Genomic DNA, 20,744 nt, shown 5'->3' on the forward strand with positions numbered 1-20,744 from the left:
AGCACTTTCCTGGGACATTATTAGAAATATGTATTCAATTTCAGGGTGACAAAAGTAAGGCATTTTTATAAATGAATTGGCAAACACTTTAAATCTTACTTTTCTGTACTCTTTTACTGGGCTTTTCTTGCCTCGTTCAAGGACACCCAGGATTCAGAATAAGTACTGCCCCTGCTTCCGCTGCAATCTCGCAATTTTCCTTGGGGCTTTCAATTCATTAATGCATCACCAGCACCATTGAAAAAAATGGCATGTACCCTCAGTTACTTTGAAATAATGATAAATGTAAACAAGCATGGTGATGGGCTCTGTTATGTAGAATATGTAGAATATGCTATTCTAAACATGGCAGTAACCTACTACCATTTTTGTTTCAGTTCATTTAAACTGCCCATACACACAAATGCTTTTCAAGCGGTGTAAATATGAAAGTAGTGATCACAATGTGGATTCTGAAGCACACATAACATTATGATGATTTACAGGTTGGTATTATTGTTTGTCCCTGAAGTTCCACATCTCTCCAGTGCAACTTAACCTTAGCCACTGCCTCAAGAAAACATAGTGAATGTTGGTGAGAGGGACAATTTGGCAGCAAATAAAGGAAATCAGAATGTCTGAAGACATTTAAAACAAATGTCGCATTTTATGCATTGCATCACACAGGATCTTAAATTACACAGGCCATTAATTACTGTTAAATATTTTTAGCCATGTTTACACAGCCACTTGAATTGTTTTTACATATGAAAGTATTTGTAATTGCTTTTTAATTGCTGTAATAGTTTTTAGAAAGGAAATAATGTAGCTGTTTTTAATACTGATGTTTTTATTATGAAATTGCTTTGAGATGCTAAATAATTCCATTCATAAGTGTAATAAATAAACAAATGTATCATAAAACCTGTATTAACAGTGCTAATATAGAATACTGGTGGTACATATAGGCAACTGGGAGTTGTAGATCCACCCTCTTGCAGGGTTCATTTTGCTTCAGAAAGAGGCAAAACCCTCTCCCTCACTGCAGATGACCAGAAAATCCAGATTTTACAGTGAAACACTACCCCCCCAAAAAATGGGACGCGGGTGGCGCTGTGGATTAAACCACAGAGCCTAGGACTTGCCGATCAGAAGGTCGGCAGTTTGAATCCCCGCAACGGGGTGAGCTCCCATTGCTCGGTCCTTGCTCCTGCCCACCTAGCAGTTTGAAAGCACGTCAAAGTGCAAGTAGATAAATAGGTACTGCTCCGGCAGGAAGGTAATTTCGTTGTCCCCGAGAGGGGGCAATGACAATAAAGATATTAACTAACTAACTAAACGGCGTTTCCATGCACTGCTCTGGTTCGCCAGAAGCAGCTTAGTCATGCTGGCCACATAACCCGGAAGCTGTACGCCAGCTCCCTCGGCCAATAAAGCGAGATGAGCGCTGCAACCTCAGAGTCGGTCACGACTGGACTTAATGGTCCCTTTACCTTTTACTACCAAAAAAGCAGGGCAGGAATCTAATCATAAATTTACCTCGGGAGGACTATTGTTTTGCTCTTGGATACCAAAATAATAAGTCCTCAAATAAGACATGGAATTCTAAAGACAAACATCACAGTCTAAACTTTAAACAGCTATTTTACAGCATGGGAAAGACGGTTTGGAGTATAATATAGCGCATCTACTAAGACTCTCCTCCCTGCAAGAGAGGGGAGTGGTTGTGGGCGGGAGCCCGAGCTCCGCCCCTAGCAGGGGGCGTTAGCCCCCTGCCTTCACGTCACCTGGCTGGCGCCCACACCCCTCAGCAGGCATCCAACCAGGTGTTCAGCAGCCTTTTGCTGCGGCGGCGGCCTTCGCCCGGCCTCATTCTTCGTCCTCTCGCCACGAGTCACCCACCCTCCACTCCCTTTTAGTTAGGGCTTAGGTCACTGGCCTTGCTATGGACCTTAGGTTGGTCGCCCTGGTTGTCTAGGGGGCCTGGTAGGAGTTTTTCCATTTGGCATTAGGCCTTTTTGGTTTTTTCGCCTGCCTTGTAGCAATCGTCACAACTTTTTGTGGTATTGGTGGGTAGGTTAGGCATTGGAATAATGTGTTGTGCTGTGTCGAAGAGCTAGGTGTGGCCATCGCCTATGCCTTCAATTTTTAGGGGTATTCCGTTAAAGGAATCTGGCGGTCGTGTATTCTGTCCGATGCCTGCTTGGCGGGAGGCCATGGCACGACCCTCGGTGACATTAGGGGTGAGCCTATAGTTGGATCGGCATCAACAGGCTCCACCTACTGGTGAATAAACCCACTTGTTCAAATCCAATGCCTAAGCCAATACCTTTTCACTGCTGTAATCAATAAAGTTGTGGCCTTTCCTTGCCCATTAACCTTATATCACGTGTCCGTGTGTATTCTTTCCACATTGCGGGGGTCGGGTCCTCGAACCACAATGAGTAGACTTTTGACAGTGGAGACTGCCAATCTGTGAAGGCAGCACAACTATCAATGGCTTTGGTGAATATAATCTAGAAAGCAGGGGTTAGGTGACCCATGGTGTTGCCCAGAGGGTCCCCTAATCCCCTGCAATACAGGAATCTCAACTAAAGCATCCATGACAGATGACCATCCTATATATAACAAGTTTCTTCCCAAGACTGATGCTTCTGCTTTCAGGTAGAGTTGGCAGCAGTGTTCCTAGCGAAGGATAATTTTCCCCAGTTTGCCACAAAATTCTCTTCAGAATGACACTAAGACGATAACTTGGTGGGACATTCTGGGGGGTAGCTACCATCTGACTACCATAAAAAACACCACACTGCTGAAAAAGTTCACCCTCAACACCCTGATATTCACCACCAATCCTCCCCAAATGGCTTTTTAAAAAGTTTATATCCCACACTTTCTCCCAAAGCTGCCCAGCATGACGAACAGCAAGTGATAAAACAATAACAAACACCTTTAAAACATTTTAAAAACAGTTCCAGTACAGATACAGACTGGGAAAGATCTCAACATAAAAAGGCTTGTTGGAAGAAAAAGGTCTTCGGTGGGTGCCTAATTTTCAATGCAATGGCCAAGGGCTACAAGAAGTAGAAATAAAAAATGGAATATTTTAATGGCTGCACCCATTTCATTTCATTTCCATGTCGGATAGGAGGCAGAGAAATGGGGACATCTCAGCTCAGTGACTTCTGACACATGTTTAGACAGCAAACAATTTATATTTTTATTTAATGGAACTTGATACAGTACATATTTAGTTTTTGCTCTTCTGCACTGATTTCTCCTCAGGAGAAGTATGACCGCCTCGGACTAGGTACTCAAGCCTCACTGTTAAGACCTGAGAATTGCTGCTGACACATAACTCTCAAAGTGATTAAGAATGCAATGAAAGGCAGGAAAATGTGAATATCTGCTCTTCCTTTTCATTTAGAGGCAACTTCAATGGACATTCATAGAATACACTGGAGCTTAAAAAGCTCACTTTTCTTCTTTTTTTTACATAAGTATGCTTTTGAAGAGGGAGGCTGAAACCTTTTTGAGCAATATGTGTGTGTGTGCAACAGCCTGAATACCAGCAATAATACAAAAATGTTTCTCCTTTAGAATAACTGTACAATCTTCTAATTTAAATGTTGAATAACATTCTAAATGAATCTTTCAAAAGAATATGAAGTGGTAAGTCAGTCTACTAAAATTTTCTACATAGGTATATTATTATGAGCATTTTTTAAAATAAATAAATAAAACCTATTCCAGATAATATTCTGCATGTCACTCACTGTGTGCTAATTTCACTCATGACTTGACTGTTAAAATTAAGGTAGCTTTCAAAATTGATGGGCTGGAAAGTCATTGAAATACAGACAGTTGCTACGTGATTCCCATGTTATTGCCTAAATCTAAGTACTATTGTTTATGTGCCTCAGCCGTGAACCATAATAAACAATCTATTCCATATTTGAAATATTGTGGGAGATAATTTGCCAAGGCTTTCCTAATTTAGAATTCAATGGTCACACCAGTTGGTTACAGGTTATTTTTTTCAAAGGTGAAACACATTCATTCTGTGTATAATCTCTCTCTCTCTCTAGCTCACACACACCACTGTTTTTGCCAGTTTCATCCACAGCTAAGGCCAGAGTTATATTTAAAAAATCTGCAGGAGGCAATTTTAGCACTTTACACTTTTTCCAGCCTAGCATCATAAGCAATAGCCCAATAGTGTGGCACTTAGGTACCTAGTCCAGGGGTTGTCAACCTGGTCCCTACCACCCACTAGCGTGCATTTCAGGATTCTAGGTGGGCAGTAGGGGGTTCTACGGCACAAGCTGAATCCTCCTTCCATCGAGCACTTATGGGCAGTAAGGAAATTTTACCATCAAGAAAGATGCATTAGTGGGCGGTAGGTATAAAAAGGTTGACTACCCCGACCTAGTTAAACAGAATCCATGCAGGTTCATTCTCAAACAGGTCTACAGCAAACTTTAGTGCTCAAGTTACAGATAGGTAGCCGTGTTGGTCTGCCATAGTCAAAACAAAAAAAATTCCTTCCAGTAGCACCTTAAAGACCAACTAAGTTAGTTCTTGGTATGAGCTTTCGTGTGCATGCACGAAATGTGCATGCATGTGTGTATCTGAAGAAGTGTGCATGCACACGAAAGCCCATACCAAGAACTAACTTAGTTGGTCTTTAAGGTGCTACTGGAAGGAATTTTTTTTGTTTTAGTGCTCAACAGAAGCAAATGCAGATTAGGGTTTTCCTTGGATTGCAATATGTTCTGATATATCGCTAAAGAGTGGGACAAGGGGGAAACTGCTCAGACGCATGCCTAGAAAGCACATGTCCAAGTGCAAAACTACTAAGCCCCTTGCTTTCTAGGCACAGCACAAATGGAAGTGTGGAGGAGCCCAAACTCTGAGAAGATCTCTCTCTCTCTCTCTCTCTCTCTCTCTCTCTCTCTAAACAAACAAGGCAAAAGCCCTCTTTCCCAGGTGATATCAACTCCAGGACCTACTGTAATTCAAGTGACCAGGACAAAAATCTCCAATTGACACAGTAATGATTCTGTACTGCTAACAAACAGATTCCCAATCCACACACATTTCAGACATGGGTTTGAAGACAAATATGATGGGGAGGAAATAATCTCCCCCATTAATTTAATGCCAATATATTAGGAGAAAAGGGCCTCTGTTCAGTACTTAAAAGTAAAGGTAAAGGTAAAGGTACCCCTGCCCGTACGGGCCAGTCTTGACAGACTCTGGGGTTGTGCGCCCATCTCACTCAAGAGGCCAGGGGCCAGCGCTGTCCGGAGACACTTCCGGGTCATGTGGCCAGCGTGACATCGCTGCTCTGGCGAGCCAGAGCCGCACACGGAAACGCCGTTTACCTTCCCGCTGGTAAGCGGTCCCTATTTATCTACTTGCACCCGGAGGTGCTTTCGAACTGCTAGGTTGGCAGGCGCTGGGACCGAGCAGCGGGAGCGCACCCCGCCGCAGGGATTCGAACCGCCGACCTTTCGATCGGCAAGTCCTAGGCGCTGAGGCTTTAACCCACAGCGCCACCTGCGTCCCAAACTTAAAAGTACTGCTCCCATATTGTGGTATTCCCTCTAAAAAGAAGTCAAGCTTGCTTCCTCTTGTCTTCTTTCTGCCAGCAGTCTGAGACCTTCCTATTTAGAAAGGCCATTGAGAAATATGTGCAGACCATGTTACTACAGGACAATCTGAATTTTAATGCTGGTTCTAAATTTTTTTTTATTGCATTTGTTTTTAACCATTGTTGTTTTTAACCAGTTTGCTTTTGTCATTTTGTATTTTATGATGATGGTTTTTAAAGAAGCCTTGTAGCCCAACTTAGGAGAAAGGCAAGATACAAATACATTAAATAAAGTATAATAAATAATAAAACCATGAGGTGAAAAAACTTTCTCCTAGTGTGGTGCTATCACTTCTTGTAAAGTTTTGTGAAAGCCTCAGAATCACTTCTCACTTTGCCAAGGTAGATAACACACATTTCACCTATATCCATGTCTGCTTGATTTCCAGGTAACTTGTAAAAGATACTGCTTTATTTCATATTAGCTTCAGCGTTTAATTTCTGTTGAGGGTCACTTAGCGAATAACTGCTGAAATAAAGGGAAACTGTCATCATTATTTGCTAAATTCTCTCCTTCCCTCCCTTAGCCATACACTATAATCTCTCTATAATTTTTGGAGATTGCATCTGAGTAAACAATGTTTTCCAGGGTTACCTTATTCCTTTACTGACTCACCCTGGATGCTTCTTAAGTGAATTTGAAGTGAGAAACACTTTTGAGCCCCAGTTCTTACAGTCTAGTGAAAATTGGGGGATTTGATGGCTTTCCTTATCTGTTATGAGAGGGCATTTTCTTAGGTCATAGAGCAAAATAATAAGATGAAGCTAATTCAAAATACATGGTTTTCACTCTGATATAGAAAGCTACAAGACTCACCAACAGGTTAGACAGCAGTGGCAATGACCAATAAGATAAGCCAGGACATAAGCTTACTAAAGAATAGCAATGATATTAGTTGACTCCATCAAAAAATGTAATTACTGCATGAAATGACTTTCAGTTCACAAAGGAGGAAGAAAAGATTCTATCCTGTAGCTATTAGAGAAATGCAGAATGAGAAGATTGAAGCCAAAGTAGTATGTAAATGGCCTCCCCCCCCATACAATTTTTTATTCCAAGAATATGGACTCTAAATTTTCACTATAACAAAAACCACAGGGTACAGCACAATGTGTTGATCTGAAAAAAACTACCATAAATATTTGTTTACTGTAGACCATAGATGAAAAGAAACAAAGCCTGAGAAGGCAATTCATATTATCTAGCCTGAGCCACAGTAGAACGGTCACAAAGAAATTAATATTTGTGCTATGGTTTTACCCTTACAATTTATGCTTAATTTTTGACAGGCTTCATCTGGGACTCATATGGATACCAATATATATTGCCCCTTGGGGGAAAAACAGCAGCTGCAACTATTGAATTTACCTGGAGAAATGGTACAAAGATAAAGGGTTAACTCTATCTTCCTCAGACCAACCCCACGATACATTTACAGTAAGGTTTTCAAATGCAACAGGAGATCCTAATCTATTTGAACCCTAAAATACGGGTGTTGCCTAAGAATTATCTCATATGGCCTAAAATATCAGGGTGCAGAGGAAGATGCACCCTAAGCTCCCTGACACCTTCCCTACTGCAAGTTAGGATCAGGTCCCTGTTGTTTGTATGCCATTTTACTTAAATGAATGTGATTAAATTGAGGTCCATACCACCCCTGACTTTAGTCACATAATTCCACCCTAAAGTGAAGACTTGTTTTGAGATACTGTGTGGCGGTCTGTCTAGACTCGATACCCTAGCATAGGGCTATAGGAGATTTAATCTAGACCTGGATTCCTATGCCTGCAATTTGCCCAGAAAAGAGTTCTATTGAAATTCACTTAAAGGCAGAGCTATAGAACTACTGCCATGTGTAGTCTGGACCTAAATCTTTTGAGGAGTCATGCAAGTCAGAGAAGCCTTCAGAAAGTAACTACTACTGCTAACGCTAATATTCCTCTCCTTCATCATCTCCTCCAGAAAATAACAATAAAAAACCTATATTGCAAAGGAATAAAAAACATTTATAGACTGTGTAAATCTGACGCTGATCTTATGAATTAAAACCTGTCATTTGTGCTGTTCATTGTACATTCATTTCAATAAGTATTTTATACAGTGTGCTTTCAGCTAAACCGCTTTTTCCCTTATGAAGCAAGTGACAAACAAGGAAAGAGTATGAACATTAGGCAAAGGCAACACTGTAAAAAGTCTGCAAAGGAAAAATAATTAAAAACATTTATTGTCTCCACATCTGGTGCACAGAAATATGTTTAACAACATAGACTGAACATTTAACTTAATGTTTCAATGTGCAAGAAAGCATTATGATCAATATATTCCACAGCATCATTCAAATTTCCTCTTAATTGCCACTGGAGTTGTACATTTCTGCTGTCAGTGGGTGTCTGTGGTTCCTCATTATGTGTCCTGGCCTGTCCCATTGGTTTTTTTGGCAAAAGAGATTTTGCCTCCATGGGTGGGTCTTGAATCCTCATCTATGGATAAGCTAGGGGTACTCTCTGCAGACATCCTGCCCAGGAAGCTCTGTTGTGTGGGCCACTTCCCCTCCTCTTTGGGTGTTGTTGGGCACATAAGGGGACCTAAATCTGTGCCCCTTAGGAGATTGGCATAACAAGGACACTGATGGCTGAGCCACTGGGGCTGATGAAAATGGGAGGTGATGCTGGACTATGCCAAAGGTCCATCGAGTCCAACATTCTGTTCTAACAGTGACAGCCATATGTTTATGGGAAATCTACAAGCACATTTTTCTCCACTGGTATTCTCCTGCAACTGGCATTCTGAGTCTTGCCGTCTCCAGTACTGGAGAAAGATCATAGACATCATGGCAAGCAGCTGTTGATAGTGTTATCCTCCTTTAATTTATCTAATCGCCCTTTAAGATGTTTTCTCTCCTTCCTTCCTGGGCTGACCAACCATTGGATAAGGCAGCTGTTCCACCAACATAGCAGACTATCGCAAATCCCAGCATAATGTGAATGTAGGCCTGATCTGTCTGTTCCTCAACATTTTCTATCTGAGTTTAAGTTTGGTTAATTATAAAGTAAAATGGTGAAGGTGATTAATTTGAAGAAAAGGCAATAGTCTCCTCAGGACCATCTTTGCAGCAGCTCTGTCGGCAACCTGCGAAGGAGCCTGAAGTATTATAGTCAGCGTGTCAATGTAATCAATATAAATAATATAAAAGATTGACTAAAAATTAAGTAACCCTTTGGCTTTGTCCTTGGATACCAAGTGTGAAAATTAATGGAACAGCCATAAAGCCAAGAAGAAAGTAAAATTTCTTACTTCAGATTTCTAGAAATTAGAATAGCTGCTGGCTGCTCAGCGAGGCTGAATTAGCAAAGCTTGCTTACAGCACATAGGGAAAATTGCCTGGGATCAGTTATGCTTCAGGCAGACCTTGCCAAAACCTTCTGTTCATGTTTTAATGAAGATAAACAGGTACAAATCCAGACTTCATGTCAAATGAACTTCACTGGGTGGCATCAATTTTATATTTAATTCATAAGAAAAACTTGTTTTTAATAAGTTATTTTGCACAACAAAGTATTGGTTCTGGTAACAAGCTGCAATGCCAAGGTGTTTCAGACTCTGATATTCACATATCTGACTTGTTATACAGATGAACTGCTGTAACCACAGGAAATTGGCTGAGGGGAAAGATCAACAGTCCTCTGACAGAGAAATTTGAAAGAAAAGGATGGTACAAAACTATTCAGAGTATTCTGGACAAAGTATTCTGGAGTACATTTTATAAACGCTTGCATGTAAGCTGCACATAGAAATGCTCTGCAAGTCAGATAACCATGTGGCACACAGCGAAATAACATTTCTTCCTATACAAAACCTAGAGAATAGCTTCTAAGTTTTTTCAGGGTCAGTTTTGTTCTCATGATGAGATCTTCAGAAAGCGACATAGACATTGTGGTTTTGAGATTGCTCTAATATAAGAGGACTTGACACATGTTTTTTTATCTCCTTCCCATCCGTTCTGTTTCTATTATTTCAAATATTTGTTTTAAGATCTTTGCCTCTCTTAAAGCTCCCCATTATTAAAATTCATCCTTCCCTACACAGGTACAGCTTATATTGCAAGGCTTGTGAAGGTGAGTGGCAGATAGATTGACATTTATTCCCTGTTGTCACACTACAATCTAATGAAAAAAGATTATTTATTTGAAGATAAAATGCAATGAGAAATACCTTTCCTATGATACATTCAAATGTATAAGAGTTACAAAGGCAGATAAGGGCACTGGTAGTTTTACAAGGAACATTTATTTATATACAAAAGAGATCTGCAATCTAATTTTGTTTTTGTTTTTTAAGTTGCACATTGTTTAACCTTAAGCTTCAGTATGGTTTCTGACATATTTGCTTTCTTTCAGCTATCATCCAGTTCTGCACACCAATCACTTGGCATTTATCCTTCAGAATACACTTTCTCTGAGAACACTGGTTTCAATTCATGACGCTGAAAGAAGAGTACCACTCACCGCACATCAGCTGATTTTCTTTCAGGTTCTGAAATGATGTTCCTTGTAAACTCCTGGGGAAAGCACAAACTGTTTCTTCTGAGATCCGAACTGAAGCATTTCTAGCCCAGTGTAAAACCCATTTGAGATTACAGTCACAGGTGAGAGAATCAGTGTAGAAATGTCTGAAATGAAACCCAAAACCAATCAATACCATCCCTTACAACATGATTTTTATACAGTGATTGTCACAGAAAACTAATCATTGAAACACTGACAACATTTCACAAATCTTAGTTAAGTAGCTCTTAGAAGAAAGCTAGACAGATAATCCAAGCAGCGTCCGGCACTAATGACACATCAGTAGCAAGGACAAGTTGTGCATCCTCTATCTGCACATAATCATCCACATCCATTCATCTCTCCTCCATGAGGCTGAACATGTTGCTGCATGCCACCCCAGTCTCCAAGCAGTGTAAGATTCCAGGGGTTCCAGATGCCTCCCCAGGGTTTGGTCTTCTTGGAATGAGGCACAGCAGAGACTATGTTGCATTTATGATCTATGATTTATTCACACATATATACAAAAGAGGTTTAAAGACTCTCTCAAGGCAACCTGAGCCTGCAATGGAGGGGCTCACAGCATTAGCACCCAGAAGGTCTTGCTTTTTCCATAGCCAGTGCTTTTCTTCTAGGAAAAAGGTGCCCCCAGAAAAAGAGCACTGGCCACAGACTTGGATTGAAGCAGAAATTAAGAATGGCTCTCATTCTCAGGCTTCTGTCTGCAGCCTCCTTCCAGTTCAGCTCCCACACACAGCTCTACTCTGGCTATTGTCCTTCTCACTACCATCCAGGTGTCCTTCTCACTACCATCCATTTGTCTTCTGGCACAGAGCAGCTTCCTTTCTTATACTAATGACATTTAAAGGTAAACGTAAAGGGACCCCTGACCATTAGGTCCAGTTGTGGCCGACTCTGGGGTTGCGGCGCTCATCTCGCTTTATTGGCCGAGGGAGCCGGCGTACAGCTTCCGGGTCATGTGGCCAGCATGACTAAGCCGCTTCTGGCGAAACCAGAACAGTGCTCAGAAACGCCGTTTACCTTCCCACCGGAGCGTTACCTATTTATCTACTTGCACTTTGACATGCTTTCGAACTCCTAGGTTGGCAGGAGCAAGGACCGAGCTGTGGTTTAACCCACAGTGCCACCCGCGTCCCAATGGCATGTACGTAGAGCCAATTAACTCACCAAGAAACCTGCCTAGCTCCTTCAACAATGGAAGCCCCCAATCTCACAAAACTGTTTCTCTGTAGGCACAGAACATGCATTTCCCCCCAGCTAAGCATGGTTCCAACTTAGGACATTTCTGATAGCTGCAAATAGAGGAAGGGCAATTCACTTGCACGTCCTGGGTTAAATCAAGGTTTACATGTGCTTGAAGCACCCCCTCTAAAAGCAATGGAACTTTTAAGTCATGGCTACTGTAAGTCCCATTTATTGAAATGGTTCTATTTTAATAAAGATTAAGTTTAGAGCCAACCCTTGCATTTCTTTTCATTTATTGCTTACAATCTTCCTGAGCAAAGCCCAAAGTAGCTAACTGCAAACAGAAAGCAATACAGTGGTACCTCTGGTTACATACTTAATTCGTTCTGGAGGTCCGTTCTTAACCTGAAACTGTTCTTAACCCAAAGCACCACTTTAGCTAATGGGGCCTCCCGCTGCTGCTGCGCCACTGCTGCACAATTTCTGTTCTCATCCTGAAGCAAAGTTCTTAACCTGAGGTACTATTTCTGGGTTAGCGGAGTCTGTAACCTGAAGCGTCTGTAACCTGAAGCGTCTGTAACCCAAGGTACCACTGTACAGGCAATGCAATCATCCAGACCCTATGATCATCATCTGAAGCTCTTCTTCGTATGCCTCCTCTGTGAGAGGTCTTGAGGGCAGCAACACAAAAACGGGCCTTTTCTGCAGTGGCTCCCCGCTTGCAGAATACTCTCCCCCAAGGAGGCTCACCTGGCGCCTTCATTACGTATTTTGAGGTGCCTGGCACAAACATTCCTTTTCTCTAGTGTTTTTGGCTAATTAATTGGCTAATCTATGGCCTTTTAAATTAGGGTGAGGGATTGTTTTTGTTTGTTATTACGATATGCATTTTTGTGTCATTTTGGATGAAGGGTGGCATAGAAATCTGATAAATAACAATAATAATAAAACAACCAAACATAGCATAGATCAAAATATAAAACAAGTTTAACCCACGTGTCAAAGCAATGATAGAATCTGTAGAATCCATTATAATTCATTTAATAACAGGGTTCCTCCTCCTGGCCTTGATGTTTCAACTGCAGGTGCCCATACTTCACTTCACTCATATAATGATGGGAACTTCTTGTCGGCGGAATGATCCCATGCCATTGGGGAGCGTGCCAGGACATTCTTCAAACCATGCTTGAACTAATTTGTGCTTACTATTAATGTCCTAAACCATTCAGTATCTTCTCCTGTATAGCTCTATGCCTCTGTAAGCCTATGTAAACAGCGCTGCTATTTGCCCACGAGTCTGATTATGCCACCACGACACTACGTAAACAATGCGGCTCTTTAATCAGATGTTTTGTTTGTCTTCTTGGACAGCAGGATAATGATATGGGTGTTTTAGTTGAGCTTTGTGCTCTGCATGGATGCACCATTCCACCTTTCCCTTTATTTATGGGATATGTATACATGCCAAGGAGGAGTTTGCCTCCCAGGTCCAGTAGCTTGATGAATTTAAATGACATCCTCCTTCCACTTATGGATGTTTGGGAACAATGAAAGCTCTCGTCTTAGTGTCCAGTTCAACATATGCTCTTAAGCTTACAGTGCTATATGAGGTATTTGAGACGTGGGTTATTTAAGAGTACAGAATTAAAATAATAATAATAACAACTCTCACTATGTGAAAGCACATAGCCAGGTTATCTACTGTATGTGACTTAGGATTTAAACATTTTAACTGGAGAAGTGGGGAATCCAGTTTTTCAGAATTATTGAGGTAGAATTAATTTTGGCTCTCAACCTGGGAATTTTAATTTGGCATTTCAGGTGACAGAGAGAGAGAAAATACATTGAGTGTAGTCACTGTGCATCTGCTGCTCAGGAAATCACCCAGGTAAGAGTTGGCAGGCTACCACATGTGAGAGGTGTGGCTGCAATCCAATGGATGTGATTGGAGCGAACCTCCATGGAAAGCCCTTTCTGGAATGGTGATATTTATTTTCCCAGGCTTGCATATCTACCATGGGAAGGGCCATAGCTCAGTAGAGAATCTTTGTAGGCAGAGCATCTGCTTTGCATGCAGAAGGTCCCAGGTTCAATCCCTGGCATCTCCAGGTAGGGTTGGCAGACTCCATATCAGAAACCCTTGAGAGCTGCTGCCAGTCAGTGTAGATCAGGCATCCCCAAACTCGGCCTTCCAGCTGTTTTGGGACTACAATTCCCATCATCCCTAGCTAACAAGGCCAGTGGTCAGGGATGATGGGAATTGTAGTCCCAAAAACATCTGGAGGGCCGAGTTTGCCTATGCCTGGTGTAGATAATACTGAGCTAGACTAACATTTGGTTGGACTCAGTGTAAGGCTGTTAGGTTTTATTCTCTCTCTCCTGTTTAGTTTTAAGCTGTTAGGTTAGTTCATTTGTATTGTTTTCAGTAATATTAAATGGATTGATTTTTCTCTAATGACGTATCTACTTTTTTGACACCATGATTATCTGCAAAAAGTGCCTGGTATGGTTTTTTTTTTTAGTTCTACTGTTGCCCATTTGACATGCTCAGAACCACTCTTGGCACAATTTTGTTGAAAAGTGGCATACAAACAAAGAGGCCTGGCCTATGATGTTTTGATGCCTGAGGCAAATTGAAAGATGGCGTCCTCCCCACCCCACAATTCCATGTCCCGAAACCAACCAGATGGAGGCTGAACCTTGCTTCAACAGTAGTGATGGAACAAAGCATCCTCTACTGAGGGCAGCATGCTAGCTAAGCAGGGATCATGGTAGGCACAACACCTTGCTACAACACCTTTACTACCTTATAGCCACTCTATCAGCTGCCTGAGGCATCTGCCTTACTCTGCCTAGCGAAAGCCATAGATGGATATCCGCATTATGCCTTCCAAAGCATTTGACTTTGATGGGCCTGCACTATAGACTTTCAGTTCCATAATTCCAGCAGACGATGTCAAATTCTATTTCTAATTTAGCGAAATCAATAACAGTATATAGGCTCTGTACTATTTAACTGCCACATGGAAGTCTTTAAGCAGAGGTTGGATGGCCATCTGTCATGTATGATCTAGTTGAGACGGCTAGAGCGCCGGTGGCGGATAACTCATTCCGAATCTGACCGGACACAGGTTAGAGCTCAACGTTGAGCCTACCAAGTGGCGATAGCGACGGCGAAGAAGACTTTCTTCACCGCCTCTATTGCATCTGCAGAAAACAGCAGCAGGAGACTTTTTCAGGTGGTTCACAATTTAGCGGAACCACCTGCAACATCAGGGCCCAGTACGGGCCACATGTTCTCCTGCAATGATTTTGCAAAGTTTTTTGCAGATAAAATCGCTCAGATTCGGGAAGAAGTAGACTCCACCGTGGGAGCAGGGCCGGGGCGGGAGAGTGCTAGAGTCCTGTCTAGTCAAGTTGTGTGGGTTCAATTCCAATCTGTTACCTCCGAGGTTGTGGACAGGCTGCTTGGACGAGTGAAGCCAACCACCTGTCTCCTGGATCCTTGCCCATCCTGGCTTATAAAAGCTAGCCGGGAAGGACTGGGCGATGGGCTTCGTGGGATGGTGAATGCTTCCCTCCATGAGGGAGCCTTCCCAGACCCGCTGAAAGAGGCGGTTATTAAACCGCTTCTTAAAAAAACATCTTTAGATGCGGCCACGATGGCCAATTATCGCCCAGTCTCAAACCTTCCATTCTTGGGCAAGGTGATTGAGCGAGTGGTTGCTGAACAACTCCAGGCACGCCTGGAAGATGCGGACCATTTGGATCCCTTCCAGTCGGGATTCAGGCCTCATCATGGGACTGAAACTGCCTTGGTCGCACTGGTTGATGATCTCCGGCGGGCTAGGGACAAAGGTGAGAGCTGTTTCCTAGTTCTGCTGGATCTCTCAGCGGCGTTTGATACCATCGACCATAACATCCTTCTGGACCGTCTTGAGGGGCTGGGAGCTGGGGGCACTGTCATACAGTGGTTCCGCTCCTTCCTCCTGGGCCGTGTTCAGAAAGTGGTGGTGGGGGATGAGTGTTCAGACCCCTGGCTGCTCACTTGTGGGGTGCCTCAGGGTTCTGTCCTCTCCCCCATGCTTTTCAACATTTACATGCAGCCACTGGGAGAGATCATCAGGAGGTTTGGGCTGGGTGTTCATCAGTATGCAGATGATACCCAGCTCTACCTCTCTTTTAAATCAGAACCAGTGAAGGCGGTGAAGGTCCTGTGTGAGTGTCTGGAAGCGGTTGGAGGATGGATGGCGGCTAACAGATTGAGGTTGAATCCTGACAAGACAGAAGTACTGTTTTTGGGGGACAGGAGGCGGGCAGGTGTGGAGGATTCCCTGGTCCTGAATGGGGTAACTGTGCCCCTGAAGGACCAGGTGCGCAGCCTGGGAGTCATTTTGGACTCACAGCTGTCCATGGAGGCACAGGTCAAATCTGTATCCAGGGCAGCTGTGTATCAGCTCCATCTGGTACGTAGGCTGAGACCCTATCTGCCTGCAGACTGTCTCGCCAGAGTGGTACATGCTCTGGTTATCTCCCGCTTGAACTACTGCGCTCTACGTGGGGCGACCTTTGAAGGTGACCCGGAAACTACAACTAATCCAGAATGCGGCAGCTAGACTGGTGACTGGGAGCGGCCGCCGAGACCATATAACACCGGTCTTGGCTCCCAGTACGTTTCTGAGCACAATTCAAAGTGTTGGTGCTGACCTTTAAAGCCCTAAACGGCCTCGGTCCAGTATATCTGAAGGAGCGTCTCCTCCCCCATCGTTCTGCCCGGACACTGAGGTCCAGCTCCGAGGGCCTTCTGGTGGTTCCCTCACTGCGAGAGGCCAAGTTACAGGGAACCAGGCAGAGGGCCTTCTCGGTAGTGGCGCCCGCCCTGTGGAACGCCCTCCCATCAGATGTCAAAGCGATAAACATCTACCTGACATTCAGAAGACATCTGAAGGCAGCCCTGTTCAGGGAAGTTTTTAATATGTGACATTTCAGTGTATCTTTTATCTTTGTTGGAAGCCGCCCAGAGTGGCTGGGGAAACCCAACCAGATGGGTGGGGTACAAATAATAAATTATTATTATTATTATTATTATGAGATTCCTCCATTGAAGGGGGTTGGCGAAGGGGCTTGAAGAACTCAGAGAAGCTATGAACTATGCCGAGCAGGGCACCCAAGATGAACAGGTCATAGTGGAGAGTTTTGACCAAACGTGATCCACCTGGAGGAGGAACCGGCAAGCCACTCCAGTATCCCTGCCAAGAAAACTCCATGGACAACAACAACAAATGCAAGTAATTATAGAAGCACTATTTACCCTCTACACTTGTTAATTTTTCATCATTATTTTTATTGTTTAATAAAATCCCCCCATCTGCTAGAAAGGAGGAATGTTTAAATGTTTTAACTCTAATAAGTAGGTTTAATCTAAGTAGGGTTACAATGAACATATAAGATGTTTTATGTAAACATTGTAAGGAATTAATTTGCTTGTTCTCTGCTTCCATCCACCCCTTCATAAAATGTTAAGGGAAATCAACCATAAAGCTTCAGCATTTTTTAAAAAAACAACTTCAAATTAAAAATCACAATGAAACAATTATTACAACCCTACTATTCTGGCTCCAACACAACTGTTTAATATTCCAGTGATCTGAAAATATTCCACGTGACAGAAAAGGATTAGAATGTGTTTTACAAAAGGCACATAAGGAATTTATATTAATTTCACTGAACATACAATGCTGAAAATCTATATAATGATGAAGCTAATCACAGTAATATGTGTAAATGGTGCCAAAATGGGCCTTTACCTAATCAAGGCATACTTACAAGGCTTTCAGAGCTAAAAGCTCAGAGAAGAGTCCATTCATGAGACTTGAAAAAATGTTCCCTGATAAATTCCTAAAAGGGAAAAAAGATTTTTTAAAAAAAGACATATCAAATCACACCACTTTTTTTGTTCTCACAAAAAAGCAGCCAAGGAATATCCAATTAGGCCAAACACATCCTTTGCAGAAGTAGGATCTGATATTACAATACATTTACTACCATCTCTAGACTTTCTAACCTTGGGACCACCCTGGCTCTTTAAAAAAATGGTGCCTGGATGCAGTGATGGTTCAACAAACTGAGAATGAATCCTGGTAAGGAGACTCTGTGTGTAAAAGGTTCCCAGGTCCTGGAGTTTGGGGAGTTCACTGGTTCTGGATGGGTTGCACTCCCTCTGAAAGAGCAGGTGAGTAGTTTTGAGGTGCTCCTTGATCCATCTTTGTCACCGGAGGCACAGGTGACACCTGTGGCAATGAATGCTTGTTATCAACTCAGGTTGGTGCACCAACTGCACCCTTTCCTGGACAGGGATAGCTTAGCTGCTGTGATTCATGCACTGGCTACCTCATGACAGGACTACTGCACTCTCTGTTGGACTTGCCTTGCAATTGATCTCAATGCAGAATGCTACATCCAGATTGAGCAGAGTACCTGGAGACAAACATATTATACCAGAGCTAAGAAATCTGCCGATCAGCTGCCATGTTCAAGGGCCTGTTAACACTGACAACCCTAAAGGACCTCCCTGAAAGACTTTCTGCCCCAATATATATATTTGGGGAGACTCTACTTCATGGCACCACACCCTACAAAATATAGGGTGGTGACCCAAAGACAGACACTTTCTGCTGTTGGCTCTATTCTGTGGAAGGCCATAGAAGAAGGAGCAACCACCCATTGGTTCAGACATCTTGTGAAGACTTATATTTTCCCCCAGGCTTTACCTGATCCAAAAGATTGGACTCTGATATCAATGTATGAATTCCCCGAATCACTGTATTACTTTCCTTCATATGTTTTTTATATTGTTTTACTGGTTTAAGGCTGTATTTTTTTGTTTTTTGTTTTAATGCATATAGGTTTTATATTGTGCATAACGTAGACCACTAAGCAATTTAGAAATGTTTTTAAATAAATAAATAGGGTGTGTTTCAGCAAACATGTTTTGTTTGTAACATGATTGGGTTCTTCCTCCTCCCTGCAAAAAAAATAAAATCAAAAAACATCCCTACTCATTATTTGTTCTGTGCTTGTCTCTGGCAGTGAAGAGAGTGATTAGCTGTTCCAGAAACATTTACACAGTAACCAGAGACGTTGTTACATGATATTGTACAGCTAATCATTGGTGATTATTCAGAGTCAGGATGAAATAGAAATCAGAGGTACTTGAATCAAATAAATGAATAAAATTTAAAGAAGCTTAATTTGCAGCAGAAGGAATATTTATATTTTCAAAAATCCAAGCAGAGATTTCAGTCGATCCATCAAAATGGGTCTAGATATATTATTAAAGGAAAACACCAGTCTTCTACATCACCTGATATTTAGAGCAGAGTATTCCTAAGAGATGTATGAATTACTGAGAGCCCCATTACACTTTCAAAATTACTCTGCATAACTCATCCTTAGAACAAGCAACATGGCCACTGAGGAGGAAGATGTAAAGAAAATGTGCTGCCTTTAAAATGTGCAATTTACAATCATGTTTCAAATATGAACAGCTCACCACACATAAATATGGCCAAGGGATAAATAAGCAAGTCATGAAAAGACAGGCCAGTATATTAGTCAGGCATATTTTTAGCTATCAGCTACCATCATCCACATCTGCCATAAAATATGAACCATTTCAGTAAACTTCCTCAGTTAAAAAAAATTAATATATAATGTAAGTATTAAACTCAAACAAGAAGAGGGCAGAGGGGGAGGAAGGGAGAAATCAATCACAAATAATGGTGTGTCATAAATTTGTAAGTCAGATTCTAATAGTGGAAAAAATATGAGACATGAACATCTCCTCTCACAAGGGAAGTCTCCTACAGAGAAAATGAAAAGCAGATAGGGTGGTGGAACTCATGGTAAGCATTTCTGCTTGCTGGCCAAAACAACCTCTCCTCTCCTGCCCCTGTGTACTGTTCTGGAGATTCTCCTTTCCTTCCAAGCAGATTTCAGGAAGACACAGCAGAGGGAGGAGGGTCCTATTGCCATAGCAGGAGTCATTGGGCTGGATTCTGCTAGCACAACATCTTGCATCAATTTGTCCCATAGCATATAACTATATCAAGCGTATGAACAGCATTTATCAGAGGAGATTAAGTGCTGAGCCCCAGCCACCAAAGATGTGAGGTAAAAACTAAGTTTGTTGTTGTTTAGTCATTTAGCCGTGTCCACCTCTTCGTGACCCCATGGACCAGAGCACGCCAGGCACTCCTGTCTTCCACTGCCTCCTGCAGTTTGGTCAAACTCATGCTGGTAGCTTCGAGAACACTGTCCAACCATCTCGTCCTCTGTCGTCCCCTTCTCCTTGTGCACTCAATCTTTCCCAACATCAGGGTCTGTTCCAGGGAGTCTTCTCTTCTCATGAGGTGGCCAAAGTATTGGAGTCTCAGCTTCAGGATCTGTCCTTCCAGTGAGCACTCAGGGCTGATTTCCTTAAGAATGGATAGGTTTGATCTTCTTGTAGTCCATGGGACTCTCAAGAGTCTCCTCCAGCACCATAATTCAAAAGCATCCATTCTTCAGCGATCAGCCTTCTTTATGGTCCAGCTCTCATTTCCATACATCACTACTGGGAAAACTATAGCTTTAACTATACAGACCTTTGTTGGCAAGGTTATGTATCTGCTTTTTAAGATGCTGTCTAGGTTTGTCATTGCTTTTCTCCCAAGAAGCAGGAGTCTTTTAATTTCGTGACTGCTGTCACCATCTGCAATGCCAACGAGGTAAGAATGGAGAATGAAACTGATGGAATATGCAGAAATGGATAAATTAACGGGGAAAATTTGGAACCAACGCAATCAGAGATTCACCGAGGACTGGAATAAATTTACAGAGTATATCAAAAATGTATGTGAGGAGCAATTAACGCTTGTTGGCTTTCAAGAAGCTCTGTGAAAATGATTGATAGAAATATTGCTTAAAAGATATGATGAGATTAAGATTGTTAAAGCGCAATATAAATTTAAGAAATGTGAATAATTGTGATAATATGGAAAATTGTCAGACAGACTGAGGGAAGTCTAAAAGATGTATATGTTAGAAGTGGATGTTAAACATGGATGGAATGCATATTGGAAATTGAATAAAAATTAATTATATATATACAGAATGGCAATGGCGCCCACCTGAGATGGGTGGATTGAGTTCCGGCTTAAAAAAAAGCCCTGGTTTCTGCCAATGAGAAACTTCCTATGGGCCTCCAGGAATTTGTCACTGGCCAACCTTTCTCATGGTGGGAATTATGCTAAGATTATTATTAGTACCTTCATGCATCCGATGACGTGGACTCTAGTATATGAAGACATGTGCAACAATC

General features: G+C 42.2%; 1 protein-coding gene across 1 annotated transcript in view; it reads right to left on the reverse strand.

Annotated features, from left to right (window-relative positions):
* ADGRA1 (adhesion G protein-coupled receptor A1) overlaps positions 1 to 20,744 on the reverse strand; it is a 313,190-nt gene that overhangs the window by 181,528 nt on the left and 110,918 nt on the right. The window contains exons 6-7 of the mRNA XM_083740999.1: positions 17,210 to 17,281; positions 10,139 to 10,302 (exon numbers count right to left, since the gene is read on the reverse strand). Of these exons, the coding sequence (XP_083597125.1) occupies positions 10,139 to 10,302; positions 17,210 to 17,281 (236 nt within the window). The remainder of the gene's footprint in view (positions 1 to 10,138; positions 10,303 to 17,209; positions 17,282 to 20,744) is intronic.

This window comes from Podarcis gaigeae (genome assembly GCF_964106915.1).
Source record: "Podarcis gaigeae genome assembly, chromosome: 5".
Lineage (NCBI taxonomy): Eukaryota > Metazoa > Chordata > Lepidosauria > Squamata > Lacertidae > Podarcis > Podarcis gaigeae.